Source organism: Passer montanus, unplaced genomic scaffold, assembly GCF_014805655.1.
Source record: "Passer montanus isolate IOZ18808 unplaced genomic scaffold, ASM1480565v1 scaffold21, whole genome shotgun sequence".
NCBI classification, from domain to species: Eukaryota; Metazoa; Chordata; class Aves; order Passeriformes; family Passeridae; genus Passer; species Passer montanus.
The window spans coordinates 215154-233208 of record NW_024366703.1 but is presented as its reverse complement, the minus strand read 5'-3'; the positions used below and the strand labels follow the sequence as shown (position 1 = coordinate 233208).

Genomic DNA, 18055 nt, shown 5'->3' with positions numbered 1-18055 from the left:
ACAATCCTCTCCTATTGCCTTGATGAAGAGCTGATCTCTTTACACACTCGGTCTTTCCCCTCCTCCTTTTCCACACACACTGCACCTCCACCCTGTGCTTGCTGGTTCTCTGTGCTGCTCTGATGATTGTGGAGGTCCTCTACTTGTTCCACAGAGAAGATGATGTTTGGCTGGGGGACACAGCACAAGACTTGGCTGCTGACTGTTACAAGATTCAGTGGATTAAAGATATGTCCAACTATGCCAAACAGAAGGCCAGCTCTAGCACATGGTTCTCATTATCTCCTCTGGGAGCCAGCGGGGAAAAGTCAAATCCTAGTTTGGGTCCTGATTTTTCGGCTGAGGTTTTTGATGCAGTCATTGAAATTAACATTACTCCAGACCACAGCAGGACAGACTCAGTAGCACACAAGGTAACTGGTACATGTGGCCAGTGGCTCTGCAGCCTGGCTAGTTGCCTCGAGTTTTTCTTTCCCATGCTGTATGGAGAAGATGGTGGGGTCTGTTTCTGCAGTCAGAGGTATTGCACCATGTAGGATCCAAACCAGATGGCAAACCACACACCAGCTCTGAGCTGAGAGCACTTTGTACAATGGTACCTAACAACTGACACAACCATGGGGGAAACCATAAAAGCTTTGCTGGCCAACAGCAAATAACTAACTGAGCAAGCTGGCGGCAGAGCACTCTGGGAGATGTCTCCTGTCTGACAAATGCCACCTGCCTTCCTGGTTCAGCTAAGCCAGTTCAGCCTCTCACATTCAGCTTCTTCCCCACGGGGCCAGGACTCGGACATGATGCTCTCTGGTCCAGCACAAACACAGCAGGTGCTCTACAGCCCTTGCCCAGGATTTCTCTCTCACAAGCACCCAGAACCTCTCCAGGTGTTTCTTGTTGATATTGCCACCCCAAGCACACGATTTTTAGCAGGATTCCATTTATTCTGGAGACCTGTTAGATAAATAACTTTGTTGTTGAATGCTTCCTAATGTGCAGATTTAGCAAGTGCACATTCTCCTCCAACACCCAGATCATTAAAGGAGGTGCTGAGCAAAACCAGACCCACAACAGATGTCCCTGAATTTTACTCAACAGACCCTTTCCTTTTTAACAGTGAACTGTGGATAACTGTCTGCGTATAATTACCTAGTGGGTTTTGTACCTACCCAAATCCCATCTAGGAGATCATTAAAGGAAGTGCTGAGCAAAACCAGATGTCCCTGAATTTCACTCAACAGACCTTTCCTTTTCAACAGTGAACTGTGGATAACTGTCTGGGTATAATTACCTAGTGGGTTTTGTACCTACCCAAATCCCATCTAGATCATTCTTAAAAGCCACTTGCCTGGCAGCCGAAGCTCTCCGTCACCATGCCCTTACCCTATGAGAGAGGAAAATTGAATTATTTTGACCAGATTCTGTTCTTGATGTGTTCACATAGCTCCTGCTCATCTCCATTGTTTATACATAGTGAGATTATTTTATCCAGTTTTTTATTTGTTTGGAATTTTTGTTTTTGTTTTGGTTTGTTTGGGGTTTTTTGTTTGGCTTGGTTTTGTGTTTTTTTGCTGTTGTTGTGGGGTTTTGTTTGTTTGTTTTTTGTGGGTTTTGGGGTTTTTTGGTGTTTTTTTTTTTGGGGTTTTTTTGTGGAGTTTTCTGGTTTTTTAGCGGGGTTTTTTGTTTGTTTGCAGGGGTTTTTTATGGTTTTTTTGAGGGGGGATTTAACTGCGAGCAGTTCCTGGCTTTTGGCCCCAGTCCCCATTTTGACTGTTTTTTTGGCAGGGTTTTTTGTTTGTTTGCAGAGGTTTTTTATGGTTTTTTTGAGGGGGGATTTAACTGCAAGCAGTTCCTGGCTTTTGGCCCCAGTCCCCATTTTGAAGAGGGGGAAATTCTGTGGGAATTCTCATAGATTAGTCCCCAGTGACTAATTCTGGGATAGCTTTGTGCTAGGTTCACCACAGCGAGAGGGTCTGAAAAACTCCCGTTTGTCTAAATAGTCCTCCTTTCACTCTTCTCTCTCTAGGCCAGACTTTAGCCCCCATCACCCGCACGCCTGTGCTCCGCACTGCCCCGCAGCTGTGTCTGAAGGCTCACGCAGAGCGCCCCGACGCTGGGTGCCCTCAGCAGCCGCCCTCGGCTCTTCGCTCAGCGCAGAGCAGCGCGGCGCCGTCCGCGCTCCGTGTCCCGCTCGCACAGCGCAGGACGCTCCCGCTCCTCTTGCTCGCTGCGTGCTGCCAACAGAGCCCCGAAGCTCGGGGTGGGCGCGACCTCCGGGCCGCTGCTGTACGGTGAAAGCTGGGCTCAGACAGGTCCACAGCCGTGAGGGCGGCTCTAACCTCGGTCCCAGTCCCGTTCAAGGCCCGCTGCCGTCGCGGTGCGGGCCCGGCCCGACAGGACCCGGCCCGACAGGACCCGGCCCGACAGGACCCGGCCCTCAGCGCGAGCAGCGCCCTCAGCGCGGGCGGCGCCGCCGCCTAGCGGCGGGCTGCAGGGCGTGCCGCGCTCCGGCCGTGACACCGAGAGAGGCCCGGGCAGAGCTCCCCACGGCCGTGACACCGAGAGAGCCCCGGGGAGAGCTCCGCACCGCCGTGACACCGAGAGAGCCCCGGGGTAAAACCGCCCCCCTCGCCCCCAGCCCGCTCCCCAGCCCAGCTTCTCCGGCTCTCGCAACCTGGAGCTCCATCTACTCCCGGCTCAGGGGGACCTCATCGCTCCCTACAACTGCCTGAAGGGAGGATACAGGGAAGACTGGGGACTGGTCTCTTTTGCTCTGCCCACAGAGAGGACAAGAGGAAATGGCCTAGAGCTGAGACAGGGGAGACTCAGATTAGATATTAGACAGGTTTTCACTGTTAAGGTGGTCAGGCATTGGAACAGGTTGCCCAGGAATGTGGTTCCCAGAGGTGTTTAAGAGGCATCAGAATCTGGTGCTGCTGTAATGTGATTTAGTGGTTGAGGGGTCACAGTGGTAGTGCTGGGTGGATGCTTGGACTTGATCTCAAAGGTCTCTTCCAGCCCTGATGATTCTGTGTTTCTGTGTGTTGGCACAGATGCTGGACACAGCTGAGGGAGCATGCCTGGGGCACCTGTAGAAGTTAGGAGAGCTGGCAGCTGCTTCACCAGGACCACAGCTGTGCCCCAAGCAGCACTATGCAGGAGAGAGACCACCCCATTACTCCCATATGTTCACCATGCCCTCTCTAAAGAGACCTTAATGTGGAAACCAGTTTATTCCTATTCCCCAACCCTTCAGCTGGCTGCTCCTGCCTTTCCCACAGCTGGGGAAGGTGCTGTTATGCCACTTTCCAACATGTTGCAAAGTCCAGAACAGGAGCCCTTGGCAACAGCCTTGTCCAGCCTTCCCTGACATTTCCCAGCATTGGAAGTGCAGCCCACTGCCATGTGGCAACTTTCCAGTCCACTGCTTCAAAAGGTCAAAACTCATTCACCAGGTAGGAGCCAACACCCACCCAGAGGCTCAGACCCTCAAACTCAGGCTCTGAGGCACATCTTGGCTTCATGAAGCACAGTGACATGCTCATTTCAGATGGTAAAACAACAGTCTGATTTTTTTAATCATCTCTCTCTCACTTCTAGATCCCTGGTGGTGAGCAAAGGGCGCTCAGGCAGCATGACCAGCTGATGACTGCAGAAGGGGGAAGCACAGAGGGACAGCCTGCTGGACACATCACTAACCCTCAGGAAGACACAGTATCAAGGTAGAGAAGGCAGCATTCCTCTCACAGTTCTGTACAGAGGTCAGGTATGAAAAAGGCATCAAAGAAATCAATCAATCCATACATGACAGTATTTATTAGTTGTTTAACACATCACCCAGTGGCAGATGACAGAGTTGACTCTGGGACCCTTCTGTCCCCAGCCCATGAGATTGGCCATGGACTGGAACCATTGGCAATGCCTGACACACTGCAGGACAGACAGGACAGAGCTGGACCCTGCTCATCTTTTAGGGTTTGAGGCAGTAGCTAGTCAAATTAAATAGGTGGGTTAATATTGTACAAGAAGCACACCACAGGTAACAGCCATTAAAGTTCATGGGATTCAGTTCCTTGCATCACAGAGGAGAAGAGAGAGCCCAAGAGAGATCCCTTCCCTACAAAACCTTAAAAAAAGAGCAGGAGTTTTCCATTTCAGTGCTGTTCCCACCAGCAATCTATTAGGGCTTCCCTGCAGAGTAGCAGCTTTGGGGAAGAACAGGTTTGAGCTCTGTTCTTCCCCAAAACTGGAGACCATGGAGAGGACAGTACTGCTGTCCTCACTGCTGTGAGAGGAGTTTCCCTACCTTTTTTCCAAGGAGAGTTTTGGTGCATGCAGGATTCTATCAGTCCCCAGGAAGGAAGTGAGGCACAAAGCAAACCCAAGTGATGCAAAGAAGGAAAAGCAGAACCACAGCCCTGAGGTTTTCAGACCCCAGCCTCTTCCCCTTTCTCCTGTTACCAGCCTGCCACAACCTGCACCTCACTCTGGCATGCCACCCACTGTGAGGCAGATACACCAAAGGCCAATGTGCAAGTCACTCTGAAGGCTGTTACCCACAGTGATCTCTTCCTAAACCCCATCACACCCATCCCATCAGCCACTTAGGCTCCAGACAGAAGCAAAAAGTTTCTCTTTTTCCTCTCCCTCTCTCCCCACTTCCATCCCAATCTCTTCTTCCATCCCTTGGTTTTAATTCCACTTTGATTTCTGGATGCGACTCAGGTAAGTTTTCACAAAGAAGTTGAGGAAGAGGGCCAATAAAGTGGTATACAAGCTCGATGAAAGGAGAAACAGTGGCCAGGAAGTTTGGCAGAGCTTATCGTCCTTCCAGAAGAAGATAAAGATGTTCATTATTACAAATCCTGTAATCTGCACGATCTGTGAAATGGTGATTAGCCTGGTGATGGAGTGGGGTACCCGGATGCCCATGGCTGCCACAGCGTAGTACAAGTACATCACAAAGTGGATACTGAGGTTTAAGGCTGTGTTCCACCCTGCCCCAGCTGCCATAATCTTATAGCCATACCAGGATAAAATTGTTGTGGCCATATGGTGGTACCAGTGGAGGAAGATGAGCTTCTTTTTCCGGAGAACAATGAACAGAGTGTCACCTGGGGTTGGGGAAGAGGTATATCATTAGTCAGGTGAAAGCACAGCCCTTGCACAGGTTTTCACATGAAACAGACCAAGCAAGCTTCAATGCTGAAGCCATTACGTGGTTTGATCCCACCAAAGCCTAGGTTCCCACTGAAATCATCTGTATTGAAGAGCACCATTTAGGCACCCTATCTTCTGGCATGTTTGGAGTATAGGAGCCTCTTGCCCCAGGCTTGCTTTCCCAGATCTACCTGCACTGCATTTCCAACTGACTCCTCTTTACTTCTTTTCATGAAAGCTGTGTGGAAAGCCCAGCCCTCCCTGCCTGCCTGCTGCCCCCTCGCCACAGTTGTTCCAGTGCAGAATTGCCTAGTCCAGCCTGGGGATCAAACTCAAACAGTAACATCAGGCTGCAACCCCGTGGAGAGCCAGCATATCATCTGAGTTGAGCAATAGGTAGCAAGAAAACGAGTGACACATGCAAGGCTAAGCAACCCTTTTCTCCAAGTAACACTTGGACAGAGACCGCTAAAAGAAAAATCTGCTTGTAAAAGCAAAGCAATTATAAACACACAGGATAAGGAGAAGTTTCAGACTCACCCATTTCAATGAGTTTGCTCAGTGCAAATAGATATATCCAAAGCTTGGTAACAGGGTGGACATAAAAAGATTGACTACACACTGATTGCTTAAATCCCTTGGTAAGGAGGAGGAAGGCCATCTGCTTCCAGATCCGATAGGCTCCAATGAGACTGCAAGAAAACCAGAGGAGAGCTGAACACTGTGCCCAGGGCCTCAACATAGCCTCTGACAGCTCTGCACCCATGGATATTTAGTTGACTCCATCTTGATGCTCAGGTCAATCTCAGAGACATTTAAACAGACCTTTGCCTTCTTAGACTTCCTAACAAGTTTTAGCCAGGATTTAAAATCTATTCCTGCAAGACAAAACAGCATCGAAGAGTGCTCCCCTCAGGGAAGCACCCCCTGCTTCCACTGCTTGAAGAGGCACTTGAGCAAAAGCTGCCCCACCTGATGAGGAATGGAGGACTTTCCTGATGTCCTGCCTTTTGACATGGGCCCAGGGGACAGGGAGCACTTATAATCTGCTGTGGCAGGCAAATCCTACAGCTTATGAGAAGAAATACCACTTTTTCTTTGTTATCAACCTATTTCATTAGCACAAGTTTGTCTTTGAACAGACCATAAACAGCTATCCCCTGACCTCCCCTCTCCCACAACTTGTGATTTTACAGACCACTGCCATACTCTGCCCTGACAGAGGACAACCAGTGTCCCTTTGACCTTGTCAAAGCCAATTTGAGTTACAGAAGCAGTAGTCTAGTTTTTCTCTGTCCCACCAAACAGACAGAAAAAGTTGTGGAGATGAGGGGAATTTTCTAAAATTGACACATGCTAGTTTAAATACAGAGCATGGGCCGAAACATTTTCATGGCCACTGCAGGAAACTATTCAATAAGACTGGACAGTTTGAAAGCGCATTTTAGTTTAATTTTTTGTGCTTCTGTGAGTGCAGCAGAATTTTCCCCACTTCCTACACAACAGGATTAAAGAAATGGGGGAGCCGGGGGGTGGGTAGGGGAAGAGAACGAAATCTAAATTTTAAAGATAAATAGACCTCAAATCAAACTTTCAGTTGGCAGGCACCCTTTGAATGAGGGAAGATGTCTGCTCTTGCAGGCTTCACATTCAAATCTACCCACAAATGATTTTCAAGCACTCTCCCCAGAGATCCTTTTGCATCTCATTCTTGCTGAAATATTTCTGGTGAGAAATAAATGAGTTGTATAAGCAGGTCACTCCCCTAGTTGGAAAGGGCCTTCAAGAGGAAAAATTTAATGTATTTCCCTAGTGATGCAGTGGATAACCAGAACTTTGCATCAGTCCAGTTCTGAGGAAGGGTCTACAGCTGTCTCCAGATTTAACAAAGGCTCTTACCTGAACAAAGCCAGGCTGAAGGACCAGAGGACCAGTGGTCCCCGCAGTTTGAAGGGTCTCCGTTCCTTCATGAAATGCTGGATTCCAAATATCACGACCACATAAATAACAGAAAAAATTAAAGACTTTTGCCTGCAAGTAGAGAAGAGGGAACAGTCAGGAAAAGACCCAAATTGACCTATTTTTACCCAGAGTTCTGTAACCCCAGCAAAGTACTCTCAGCAAGAAACAAAAGATCTCCCATTCTCATGTTAAAGTTGGGTTCAGTCACAAGAAAGCCTGCCCTGACACTAAGTAAGCAAGAACCCTGGGGACTGCACAAAAGAAAGTGAACTGCTACATCATGGAGACTACATCCACAAGCCTTTGGTGGGATGAGGCAGGTTCTGGTAGCCTGTGAGCAGGATCCAAAGCAAACACATCAATGCATCATCTTATCCCTTTACATGTGAGACTCTACAAGCACAGGATGTCTAAAAAGGCCAGTTTCATGTCAGCTGGAACCCCAAGTGCCCTGTGTTTTATCCCACACATTCCAAGGCATTAGTGCAGCATGGCAGGGCTGAGTACCCTATTTGGCAGTGCAAGGGCTCCAGTGGCCGTCCGCGGATGCTCTTTGCCCTCCTGCCACATCACCGTCTCCCTATGAGCTGCAGCCCCACCTGCACCACTGTTTGCTCTGCACATGTACTGCTGCACCCCATCCTCCACAGCCTCAGGTATGCAACTAGAGACCCCCAGTCTTCTCCTCCTCGGAACTGAAGATCCTCACACTTGCTCTGCTAAAAGCAGCAGGACCCGATAGGGCTACCTCAGGTCTGGAATGCACCAGGTCAACAACCTCTTGTCCTGTTCCTCTCCCCTCACCAATTCTCCTCCATCCATTTCCTGGCTGCCCCGTGATTAAAGTTCTTCTCGAAGTCATACTCCCCCAGCGGCTGCAGCTCCGACGGGTCAATGTTCGCTTCCATATTCAGCATCCCCGGGAGCGACGCGAAACGAGTGACTCCCGCACGCTTCACGGTGGATATAGTCCAGGGAATGCGCTCCGCCCCAACCTCGCACCGCGGCGGGAGGCGGGACCGGGAGCCGCCCGGTCCGACGGGGAACCGGAGCCTCCCACTCCTTGTGCTGGGTAAGGAGCGGGGAGGCTCTGGTCACCCAGGCAGGCTGACCGGGAGGTCCTCCCGTTCCCCATCCAGCCCAGCTCATCCCTCAGCAGATGGGCAAGGTGATTCCAACACTGTCACCAGCAGCAGGTAGAAATTCCATTACCCTGACTGCAGTTAACTGTTGTGCCTTCTTCACCATAGACTGAAGCATCTGGCAGCTGCTGGAGACTAGATGGGTTCTGGATAATCTCCTACTGAAGTTCCTGCAGCTGAAAATTGCTCCAGCACAGTCAAAACCCCCTGAATGCAGCATGCCTCATTGCACCCTCTGGTCGCTTATCCTGGTGTCTCTCCCAAGTGCCATGTCTTTACACAGGTGCAACACCTGCACCCTGCAAAGCTCACAGACTAGGAAGGGGTTTGCTTCATGCAGGCATCACTGCGCCTGTGCACAAGTCATCTGCTTAACTGCTGCCTCTTCAAACAGGAGAACATTTGCCTAGGTGAGACATTTCATAGGATTGTAGAATGCTTTGGTTGGAAAGGGACCTTAAAGATCACCTAATTCAAATCCCTTTGTCACAGGGAGGAACATCTTTCACTACACCAAGCAGCCCAAAGCCTTATCCAGCCAGGCCTTGAACTCTTCTAGGAATTGGGCATCTACCATTTTCTCTGTATTTGACAATGTAGTAGTGTGAGAAAATCAGGAAAGAATTCGACATGTAGGAATTAAAATCCCTTGGTGATTTTTGCACCACCCCTGACTTACACTCTCCATTTTGCAGAGCATTTGCATGTATCTGTGGAAAGTTCAGCTTGCACATGTCAGCAGCAGTGGTTTTACCATACCCCACACTGGGAAAACACCCTGTACATAGCATGAGCTCCCACTGTGCCTTGCACAGCTCTCTCCTTAGTGTTTCCAGCACCAAGGATGTCCTTCCCCTTCCAGAGGACTGCAGGTCAGGGATTGTGCAGTCTGCATTCTTGGGTCACTTGAGTCTTTCATCTTTTATCACCTACTTTGGGCAGTAGCATCATCGGGCAGAATATTCAGGTACATGCTGGAGGAAACTTCCATCTGTTGCAAGGGCTTCTGCACACCACAAGAACAGGTGCAACCACCAATAAAGCCAAGGGTAAGAGCAGAGAAGAGGCAGCACAGTAACACAAACTTTTTGCACTTCTAATGCATACCAGTCAATGTTCATTCTTATTATTCAGCAGCAAAGCCATGTTGGGAGCCTTACAAATTTATCCCTCTGTATGATCTTGACAATGGTTTCACTGTTGCTGACTTACCTGCATATTGTCTGTGGAGTCACTGTTCTTAGATGGAGTATAGTCGTTAGCTATTTGATGCACTACAAGTACAAAATACCTGCTTTTTTGACCTATGCTTTAGCAACTGTTAAACAAGGCCTCCTTTACATAAGATACCATACAAGAAGAGAAGAAAACCTTTAAATACCTGTTGGGAGATGCAAGAATGAGTTGGATTAGCTGAGTAGAAAACATCCTGATATTGACATAATTTCTTATTCCTAATCTAGTTTTAGGTTCAGTAAAGTTTTCATTTTGAAACTGTTTCATGCCACATGAACAAGAGCAATGCCTCTCCTAGGGCAGGTCTGTCCATCCATCCCTTAGGTGGTGGCATGTACAGTTACAGGAGCAGCTCATGACACTGCAGCTCTTTGGTACCACCTGAGCAGGCAGCTCACCATAGAAGAAGAGAAAAATACCTGTTGGGAGATGCAAGGATGAGTTGGATTTGCTGAGTAGAAAACATCCTGATATTGACATAATTTCTTATTCCTAATCTAGTTTTAGGTTCAGTAAAGTTTTCATTTTGAAACTGTTTCATGCCACATGAACAAGAGCAATGCCTCTCCTAGGGCAGGTCTGTCCATCCATCCCTTAGGTGGTGGCATGTACAGTTACAGGAGCAGCTCATGACACTGCAGCTCTTTGGTACCACCTGAGCAGGCAGCTGGAAACCCTCCCCAAGTGTCTCCTTGGCAGATGGGAACACATGTAAAGAACAGAAGCAGATAGCAGGGGTGAGGCTCTTAGCATCCTCTGGCACACATTTCTTGCTTAATAAGGCAGGCTTTGTCGCAGACTGAAGGCTCACCTGCACAATCCAGATGCAGTTGTGACACCGTTGTTATCCTCTTTTCTCCCTGCTGTCAATACATCTGTCTGCCCTGCTGGATCTGGGTGGATTAGCATGGAGAGAGCTGCCAAGCCCAGTGCCTGGTCACTGGCACTGCTCAGAAACACTGCTGGACTCAGAAGGCTTTAGCAGCTGACATGCAATATAGACATCAGAGCAACACATGAATATACAGATGAGCTTATTTTCACACATCACAGTGAATTGCACAGAACTCAGCCAGTGCAGGTGAGGAAGTGGAGCCCCAGCAAGACTTCACAGAGCAGGAACATCAGGGCTGCAGTCCTGATTCAGTGGGAGAGGAGAACTTCATTCTTCTGTCCTCCAGCTGAGTGGGAAGGAGACAGAGACCCTATGGAACAGAAGCCTCCATGCCTTTATTTTGAGTCCAAAATGGCTAGGTAGGACCTCAAAGAGAAAGGACAATTTTGTGAGGACCATGAAATAACATGTGGATCCTTATGGAGAGCTGGGTCCCATTAGACTGCTTCTACAGCATTCCAGAAATAATTCTTCTTTGAGGTAGACCCAAATAGATTAAATTCTCACTTAAAGATTAAATTGCTATTTTCAATAAGAGTTTTAGTTTTCTAGTAAAGATTCACTTTTTCACCAATACATGTGAAGAGAGAAGTAGTTTCTGATGTGGTGACTGAGCATCACCTACATCTTATTTGCCCTGTGATCAAGAGTACAAGAAAATTGATTTTTGCAAAAATATAACATTTTTAATCCCAAGTCTTAAAATTAATTTCCTGTAACAGAACAGTAAACAACAAGTAGACTACTTGGGTAGTAGATACCACATTTGCCTCCTGTCAAGACTTGAGAGAATGAAGATATTTGTGAAAGACTGCAGGCACCATTCAAAATGAGTAACAACATGCCAAATCCTGGTACGATCCAAAGCACAGGAATTGATTTCTAGAAAGACAGAGTGCATAATCTCTTTTTGAAGAATACTACAAATTAACAAACCCAAAAGATAAAGGACAGCAAGTATTTCAGCTCCCTAGCCTCACAGATCAACCACTTCCATAGCAAGCAGCACAAAAAAAGATGACACAGAGAAGTCTGTAGGACTTAAACATAGTGGCAGGAGTCAAGAGAGCAGCTACAATAACTAGAATGGGGCAAAACATTATAACACCATGGGCCAGAAGCAATGTGGTCGCTAAAGCCTTCAAGTGCCTGTTGGCTAGGTGACTGTCACTGTACTACCACCGGCTACCTGCCAGATCCACACAGGTGGGGACAGCGAAACAAGGAGGCAGAGCTGCTGATTTAAAAAAAAAAATAGTTCTGGGTGTAATATGCAGGTTCAGATTGCCCTTAAATATGAGACACCTGACATTCTGCAGGACAAGAGCACACACAGAGTCAGCCTCACCAAGCTGGGCCTTGCTGGCCTGAGTTACACTGCCTCACCAGTGCAGAGCACAGAGAGGGTTTTTTTGCCCAGGAGACAAGGCTATTGCACATAACCACCTCCAAATCAGTTTGTTGTACTGTCTGTGATTGTTACTTGTGATTTGCACATCAGAGCAGTGAAAGCCATGGAGGAATCTCCTTGCACAAGCACCGCAAGCTTTCATCCAAGCTTAGGATAATGACCTGATTCCATATGACACTCCTGACTGAAGAGAATATGACTTCATATATGGGACCTCCCAGGGCAGCTTTTTCACCAGACTGACCACACTATCAGGGAACAATCTTTGTGGTTTTGATCAAAGTATCTTTTAACTCCTTTGGCACCAACAGAAGTGGCATGGCAGGTAAGGCATGATTTTACATATATTGCAGTTTGTTTTAATTAGGTTTAATAGGTAAGAAGAAATTGTAAGGATATGGAAACAAACATTCTCTCCTGATTGATTCCCTAACTTTGGAAAGCAGCCTAGTTTTAACAGATATTGCAGCAAAGAAGTTGACATAAAGTGCTGGGGGAGTTACCCTGAGGTGTGAAGCTTACACTCAGCTAACACAAAACTTATGCCCACACAAGTGGTGAAACTGTGGAACAAATTGTCCAGAGAGATGGTAGATGTCCTGTCTCTCAAAACATGCAAGGCTGAATGGGGCTCTCAGCAAGCTGATGTAACAAAGATGTACCTACTAATTTCAGAGGGGCTGGGACTGTATGATGGGTCCCTTCCAAACCATTCTATGATAACCCCTGGATACACAAGCTGATGCAAAATGAGATATTATTTACATTTTCTCACACTTCGTAAGTGGGCAGCTCTGAAAAGCTTTTGTTTAGAAAGGGCAAGAGCAAGTAATGCAGCACAATAAATAGCATAGCTATTTGAAAACCAAAGCCTCAAGCACACAAATTTTTGCAAAGATTGAGGCTTCATAACAACCAGTCTGCAGAAGATTATTAATAGCTGGCTTGGGTAAAACCCAGGCAGTTGGCATCACTTGTTCCAAGGAGAAGAAAGAGTTGCAGTGCAAGTATCAGAGGCAAAGTGTTGGGAGGTAGGCAGGAGACACTGACTCAGGGAGGACTAAGACCTGTGCAAATTTACTGATTTGCCTTCACTGCCTTGCTTTGTTTAGTTTACCTACAACCGTTTCTCTCAGCCACCAAGGCACAGGTGCATTCCTTTGGAGGTGTAAGGGAACACAGGGATAAACACCTGCAATCAGAGCTGCAGGAGAAGCTGTGGGAGACCCCATCCCAGTGCTGGGCAATGGTGAGCGTGCCTGCACATGAGGCTCGATGCCTCACAGGTCTGCCAGCACAGGGCACCCTCTGGCATCAGCCACCACAGCCTGTGACACCAACGTCTCCACCAAGGTGGTCTCAGATCTTTGGCCATTAGAGGGGAGCAAACACTGCAAAAGTGCAGGGAGGCATCACCTCCTGAACAGAGAGCTGAAAGCAAGAGCAGGCAGGAGGTTTGACTGCCTGGAGGTGTTAGCTGTCCTCTCCTGGGGAAACATGCCCTCGGGCCCAGGGTGAAGAGAGGATCCCCTGCTGTTTGCAAGCAGTCCATGTGTCTTCCTTCCACTTCCCCAGCCTCAGATGAGTTTCATTGCCTTGCAAGAGTCACCCAAGCAGGCTGGTACAAATAGTTTGGGGTTTAACAACTGCACGGTATGAGAGGAAACAATCCTTCCTTGCAGCTTCCTGCATGACGTTTGACTAGAGACGATTAAGAGACACAGCTCAGCAACAGCATCTCTTGTTTGTACCCTGGCAAAATACAGCCATAATCAGCAGCCCTTGTATCTGTGTCAGACCTTCATTCTACAGTGTTTGGGCACGGTCCTTCTCAAGGATGCGTGTGATGATCAAGAAATTTGGGCATTTGAGAACAATTTTGCATAGGGCAAGACAAGTATTGTCCCTTCATGCATGCATACATACATACTTTTAAAGATGCCTTTTGGGGAACACACTAGATGTGTCTGTCTTCCCTCTGCCATGCAAGACAGTGTTTTCCAAGCATGAAAAAAGACCCAAAGCAATGGGAATATGAGGCCTCTCAGAAGGGACTACTTGGAGTCCTTACTAGTGGCCAAGTTATTTTTTGCTCTCTGACCTAGTTGCTCTAACCACTTTGAAAGATCTTTAAATAAAAAAATAACAAAGGAGCTAAGAGTTAAACATCCTAAGGGGTAAACAAAATGGTGGTGACAGCAGGAGCTATTAACCCAAAGATGTCATAATCTTCAATGACCCTTCATGAGAATGCTATCAACTCTAAGCTAAGGGTTACAAATGCCATGTAAAACATCCATGATGCAAATCACCTCTAAGCAGCTCTTTTGTCAAAACCCTATAATTTATGAATCCTTTTGCTCTCTAAAGTCTGTAAGTAGGCCCACTGCTGTTTGGAAACTGATTAAAACAAGTACTTTGAGTGGGCAGCTGGGTTTTTACCTAGAGTTATGTCTTCAAGATCTGTTTGGAAAACAATAGTTGGATACATATACAGAATCCAGAAAACCTGAGATTAGCAGAGAACCAATGCATGTACAAAAATCCAATTGGATTACTTCTGATTAAGATCAAAGGTGTCCTTTGAACAACCCAATCAACTATGCCTTTATCACAGAAGTGTCAAAGCTCAGGCAGACTTTAAGAACACCCATAAGCATTCATGCACATACCTATTTGGGTTTTCTGAAGCGTTCTTTAGAGAGAGACTTTGTACAAACATTCAGCATTTCTCAACAAGAACTGGTCCTGTACCTTAAATCAGAGTAAAATAAACCACATGACAATAACAACATTATTGCATTGATGAAATTGCCAATGCAAGCTGTTGCCTACACTGATCACGGTGTGTAAGAGCTCTCCACCCTGCATTCTCAAAATACAAAGCACCTTCTGCTTTGATAAAATAAGCAAAATTGCCCCAGAGTCATTCACACCCAGACTTTGTCAATGGCTTTATGTTGGCCCCTCTCCATTTAATCATTCTTGTGCTCCAGCCCCCAGTTGGATCATCTGCTGTCATAGTTAGCAGAAGTTACACCAACACCAGACATGCACAGAACATCACCTCTTTCCTCTGGTTGAAGTCTATCAAGACTGCAGAGTCCAAGTAAATTTGCCAATCCCAGACAACATTGAGACCACAAAACCAAAACTTAGCACTTTGCTTTGTAGAATGCCCTGGCTACAGAAGTGGGACTAAAATGCTATTCCAGCAGAAAGTGCTTGTTTCTGCCTTTTAACAACACTAAACTAATCAGCATTCATTCTACTTGGTTTTGTCTGGAGACTAATTTGATCCCCAGTAAAGCTTGGATTGCTACCACCAGTTACTTGCCTCTTTTTGCAGAACCCCATTTGGAACATCTTTGGAAAGCCCTGGTAGTGAGAACCCACACTCCTTTACCCAGATCAGAACTAATGCAGTTAGAGGACTCCTTGGTTAGCAAGGTATGACCTGCAAGGAGAAGAATCTTCAAGCTTTTTTGGCATTTGGGATTTTTCCAACTGATTTGTTACAAAACTTACTGTAATGCAACTTCCCTGATCAGACCCAACCTCTTCTTACAGTAGAGGTGCTCACTTCTTTTGCTACTGAGCAGTCCTGACAGAAGGTGGACAGGATGTAATCCAAACACCCAATTGCCAAAGGTGTCTCCACGCTGCCCAAAAGGCCTGCAGTTGTTTCTTCGGTTCCTCCCCACTTCATAATCCACACAGGCAGGGTTTTTTAGATCAGCTTTTACCAGTTTTGTCTTTTATTCTTGCCAAGCTTTTTAGTTTAGTTTTAATAAAAATTAGCAATTCAACCTTCCTTTCCAGTTAGTTTAGCTTTTAAAAAGACTGTTCTTAATGACAGTCCATGTAGATCATGGGTGATTCAGGGCATAGCCTTTAATACTTCCTTGCCTAGAGCCCAAAATCCAGTATTACCACTGCCTGAACTGACAGATGACCTTACCCAAAGCTTTGCAGGAAGGGCGCTGAAGCTCAGCTCCATCCAAAGCATCTGTTGAACTCTGTTGGCATTATAACACAGGGTTTACAATTTGCAGAATGTGTAATATTGTGGTTTTTTCTTTTTTTCCCCAGCAAGATACAGAGGCTAATCTGTGTTGTTTTCAAGAATGCTTTGGATATTGTTTTTCTGTTTATTGATGTACTTTTCTAAAAGCAAACATTACCTATGTGGGGTTTCCATTGCCCTTGTGAACCTTACCATTCTGCTTTCAATAACTCTTCCAACCTTCCTTGGGTTATCTTGGCTTTCTCAAAACCAACTTCCTTTGAACTACAGATACATGGTTCTGCATATTGCTATAACCACACTTATCTCTTCCCACTCACGCAGGATCCCTCTGGTTTTCCAGGATTGCTAATAATCAAAGAAAACTCAACTCTGCAAAGCTCTTTACTAAAATAGCTGAGTTTTACATCAGCACATGGTTTGATCTTGGAACAACTTACCTTATAGAAACTCTTATAACTGAGTTCAAAGGAGACAGGATTAGGTTAGTCAACAACATCACTGCTATAGCACTAGCGCAGATATTTCACTAAAAATAATTAAAAAATCTTCTTTAAAAACATTGCTACACAGCCATTCCTACTATGGACACCACAGAGAGTAGGATTCAAAGGAGACAGGATTACATTAGTCAACAACAGCATTGCTATAGCGCTAGCACAGATATTTCACTAAAAAATAATTAAAAAGTCTTCCTTAAAAACATTGCTACACAGCCATTCCTACTATGGACACCACAGAGAGTAGGTGTAAGAACTTGAAAAATAACCAGGTCCAGCTGCATCCCACCCAGAATCTTTTATTTCAGCAGGTAGGGTGGTCCTGATGTGGGTAAAGAAGCTCAGCTGGAGAGGGGAAGCACCTTAGCAGCAGTCCTGGAAAAAGAGGGAAGAGGCTGAGAGAGAAGGGAGGAGCTTCCTGTATCCTGAGATATTTGTCAGCTGTTTGGAGTAGATGACTGCCCTCAGCTGTCCTGGAAGGTATAGTGCCCAGCTCCTGGCTGGTGTGTAATCTCTCCTTGGTGTTTGCAGGGATTTGGGAAGCCCTTCCAAAAGCACAGCTTGGGAGGGACTGTGGGCATTTCTGCTTTTTGAGACCATGCCTCACCTGAGTACCTGGGAGAAAGCTGCTTTCCACTGCAGTGCCTTCAGGACTTGCTGTGCAGTTCTGTTTGCCATGACACAGCCCTAAGGTGGCCCTGGTGGGGACAGAGGGACTAGCTTGCTCCAGCAGTGCTCTCAGTGGCAAATGGCCACGGCTGGGCTCTGGGGACTTACAGGGCTTGACTCCTTGCCTTCGCCTGTGGGAAATATTTGTAACCTGGAAGCACCAGAGAAAAGCAATGCCCACACTCTCAAGAGCATCAGGGAGGTGCATGGGGGCCATGAGGGAGATACCCACGGGCAGAGATGAGAGGCTGGGCTGAGCCGTGCACAGGCCAAGGGAAGGGATTCCTGCCACGGAAGTGCTCTTTGATTAGTGTCATTAAATGGTGGGTAAGTAAAAATCATCCTCTTCAGGCTTTCCACTGCCAGATGGAGCGATTTCACACTCACCTGCAGAGGGAGACAGTCCTCTTTATTAGCCAAATTTTGTTGACACGGTTTGGTGGCTCCACCTTACTAGGCTGGAAAAACCAGATAAGGGATTGATGTGGCTGTGGCAGCCCACAGTCGGATTCTCCCATGGAGATGCTGCCAGGGGTGTGCGGGGACCCTTCCCAAGCCAGCACTGGGGCTGGAGCAGCAGTAGTTTATGAGCTGGTTGCAAAGTCCTGCAGGGCAGCAGCCTCCGAGGCAGTGCCAGGCCCCGCAGCAGTGCTGCAGCTGGGCTGAAGAGAGGGGTCACAACAGGAGCCATGCCAGCGAGTGGCTTCACCCCCTCCCTGTTCCCCACCAGGAGCTGCCCCCGGCCCAGGGTCTGGGCAGAGCTGCACAGCCATCACCTGGAACACGCATTCATTTGCAAACTCAAGCCAGCACGGCTCGCAATCACAGGGCTGCCATGCCTCATGCAGAGAAGTTTGGTGCGGAGCTGTGGGGCCGGGTGAACCTGAAAAGCTGGCTGAAGCGTCCCCGAACACCTCGGGGCCTGCAGGGAGAGCCGCCTCAGCAGCGAGGCCGGGGTGCTGCGGAGCCGGCTCCTGATCCCCCTGCCCTGCCGGCAGCGGGCACAGGACACAGCTCTGCCCGTGCACAGCTGGGCTCGCAGCTCTGGGTGAGGCT

General features: G+C 47.4%; 1 protein-coding gene across 2 annotated transcripts; it reads right to left on the bottom strand.

Annotated features, from left to right (window-relative positions):
- Positions 1–3945: 3945 nt before the first annotated feature.
- ELOVL3 (ELOVL fatty acid elongase 3) lies at positions 3946–16403 on the bottom strand. 2 transcript variants are annotated; one of them, XM_039709186.1, is made up of 4 exons: positions 16271–16403; positions 7057–7188; positions 5698–5849; positions 3946–5111 (listed from the first exon to the last, which is right to left on the bottom strand). In XM_039709186.1, the coding sequence occupies exons 1-4, from the start codon at positions 16327–16329 to the stop codon at positions 4690–4692; spliced, it is 765 nt and encodes a 254-aa protein (XP_039565120.1). In that variant the 5' UTR covers positions 16330–16403; the 3' UTR covers positions 3946–4689. The 2 variants fall into 2 exon arrangements, with proteins under 2 accessions (XP_039565120.1, XP_039565119.1); XM_039709185.1 differs by lacking the exon at positions 16271–16403 and adding an exon at positions 7924–8038.
- Between the last annotated feature and the right edge of the window lie 1652 nt (positions 16404–18055).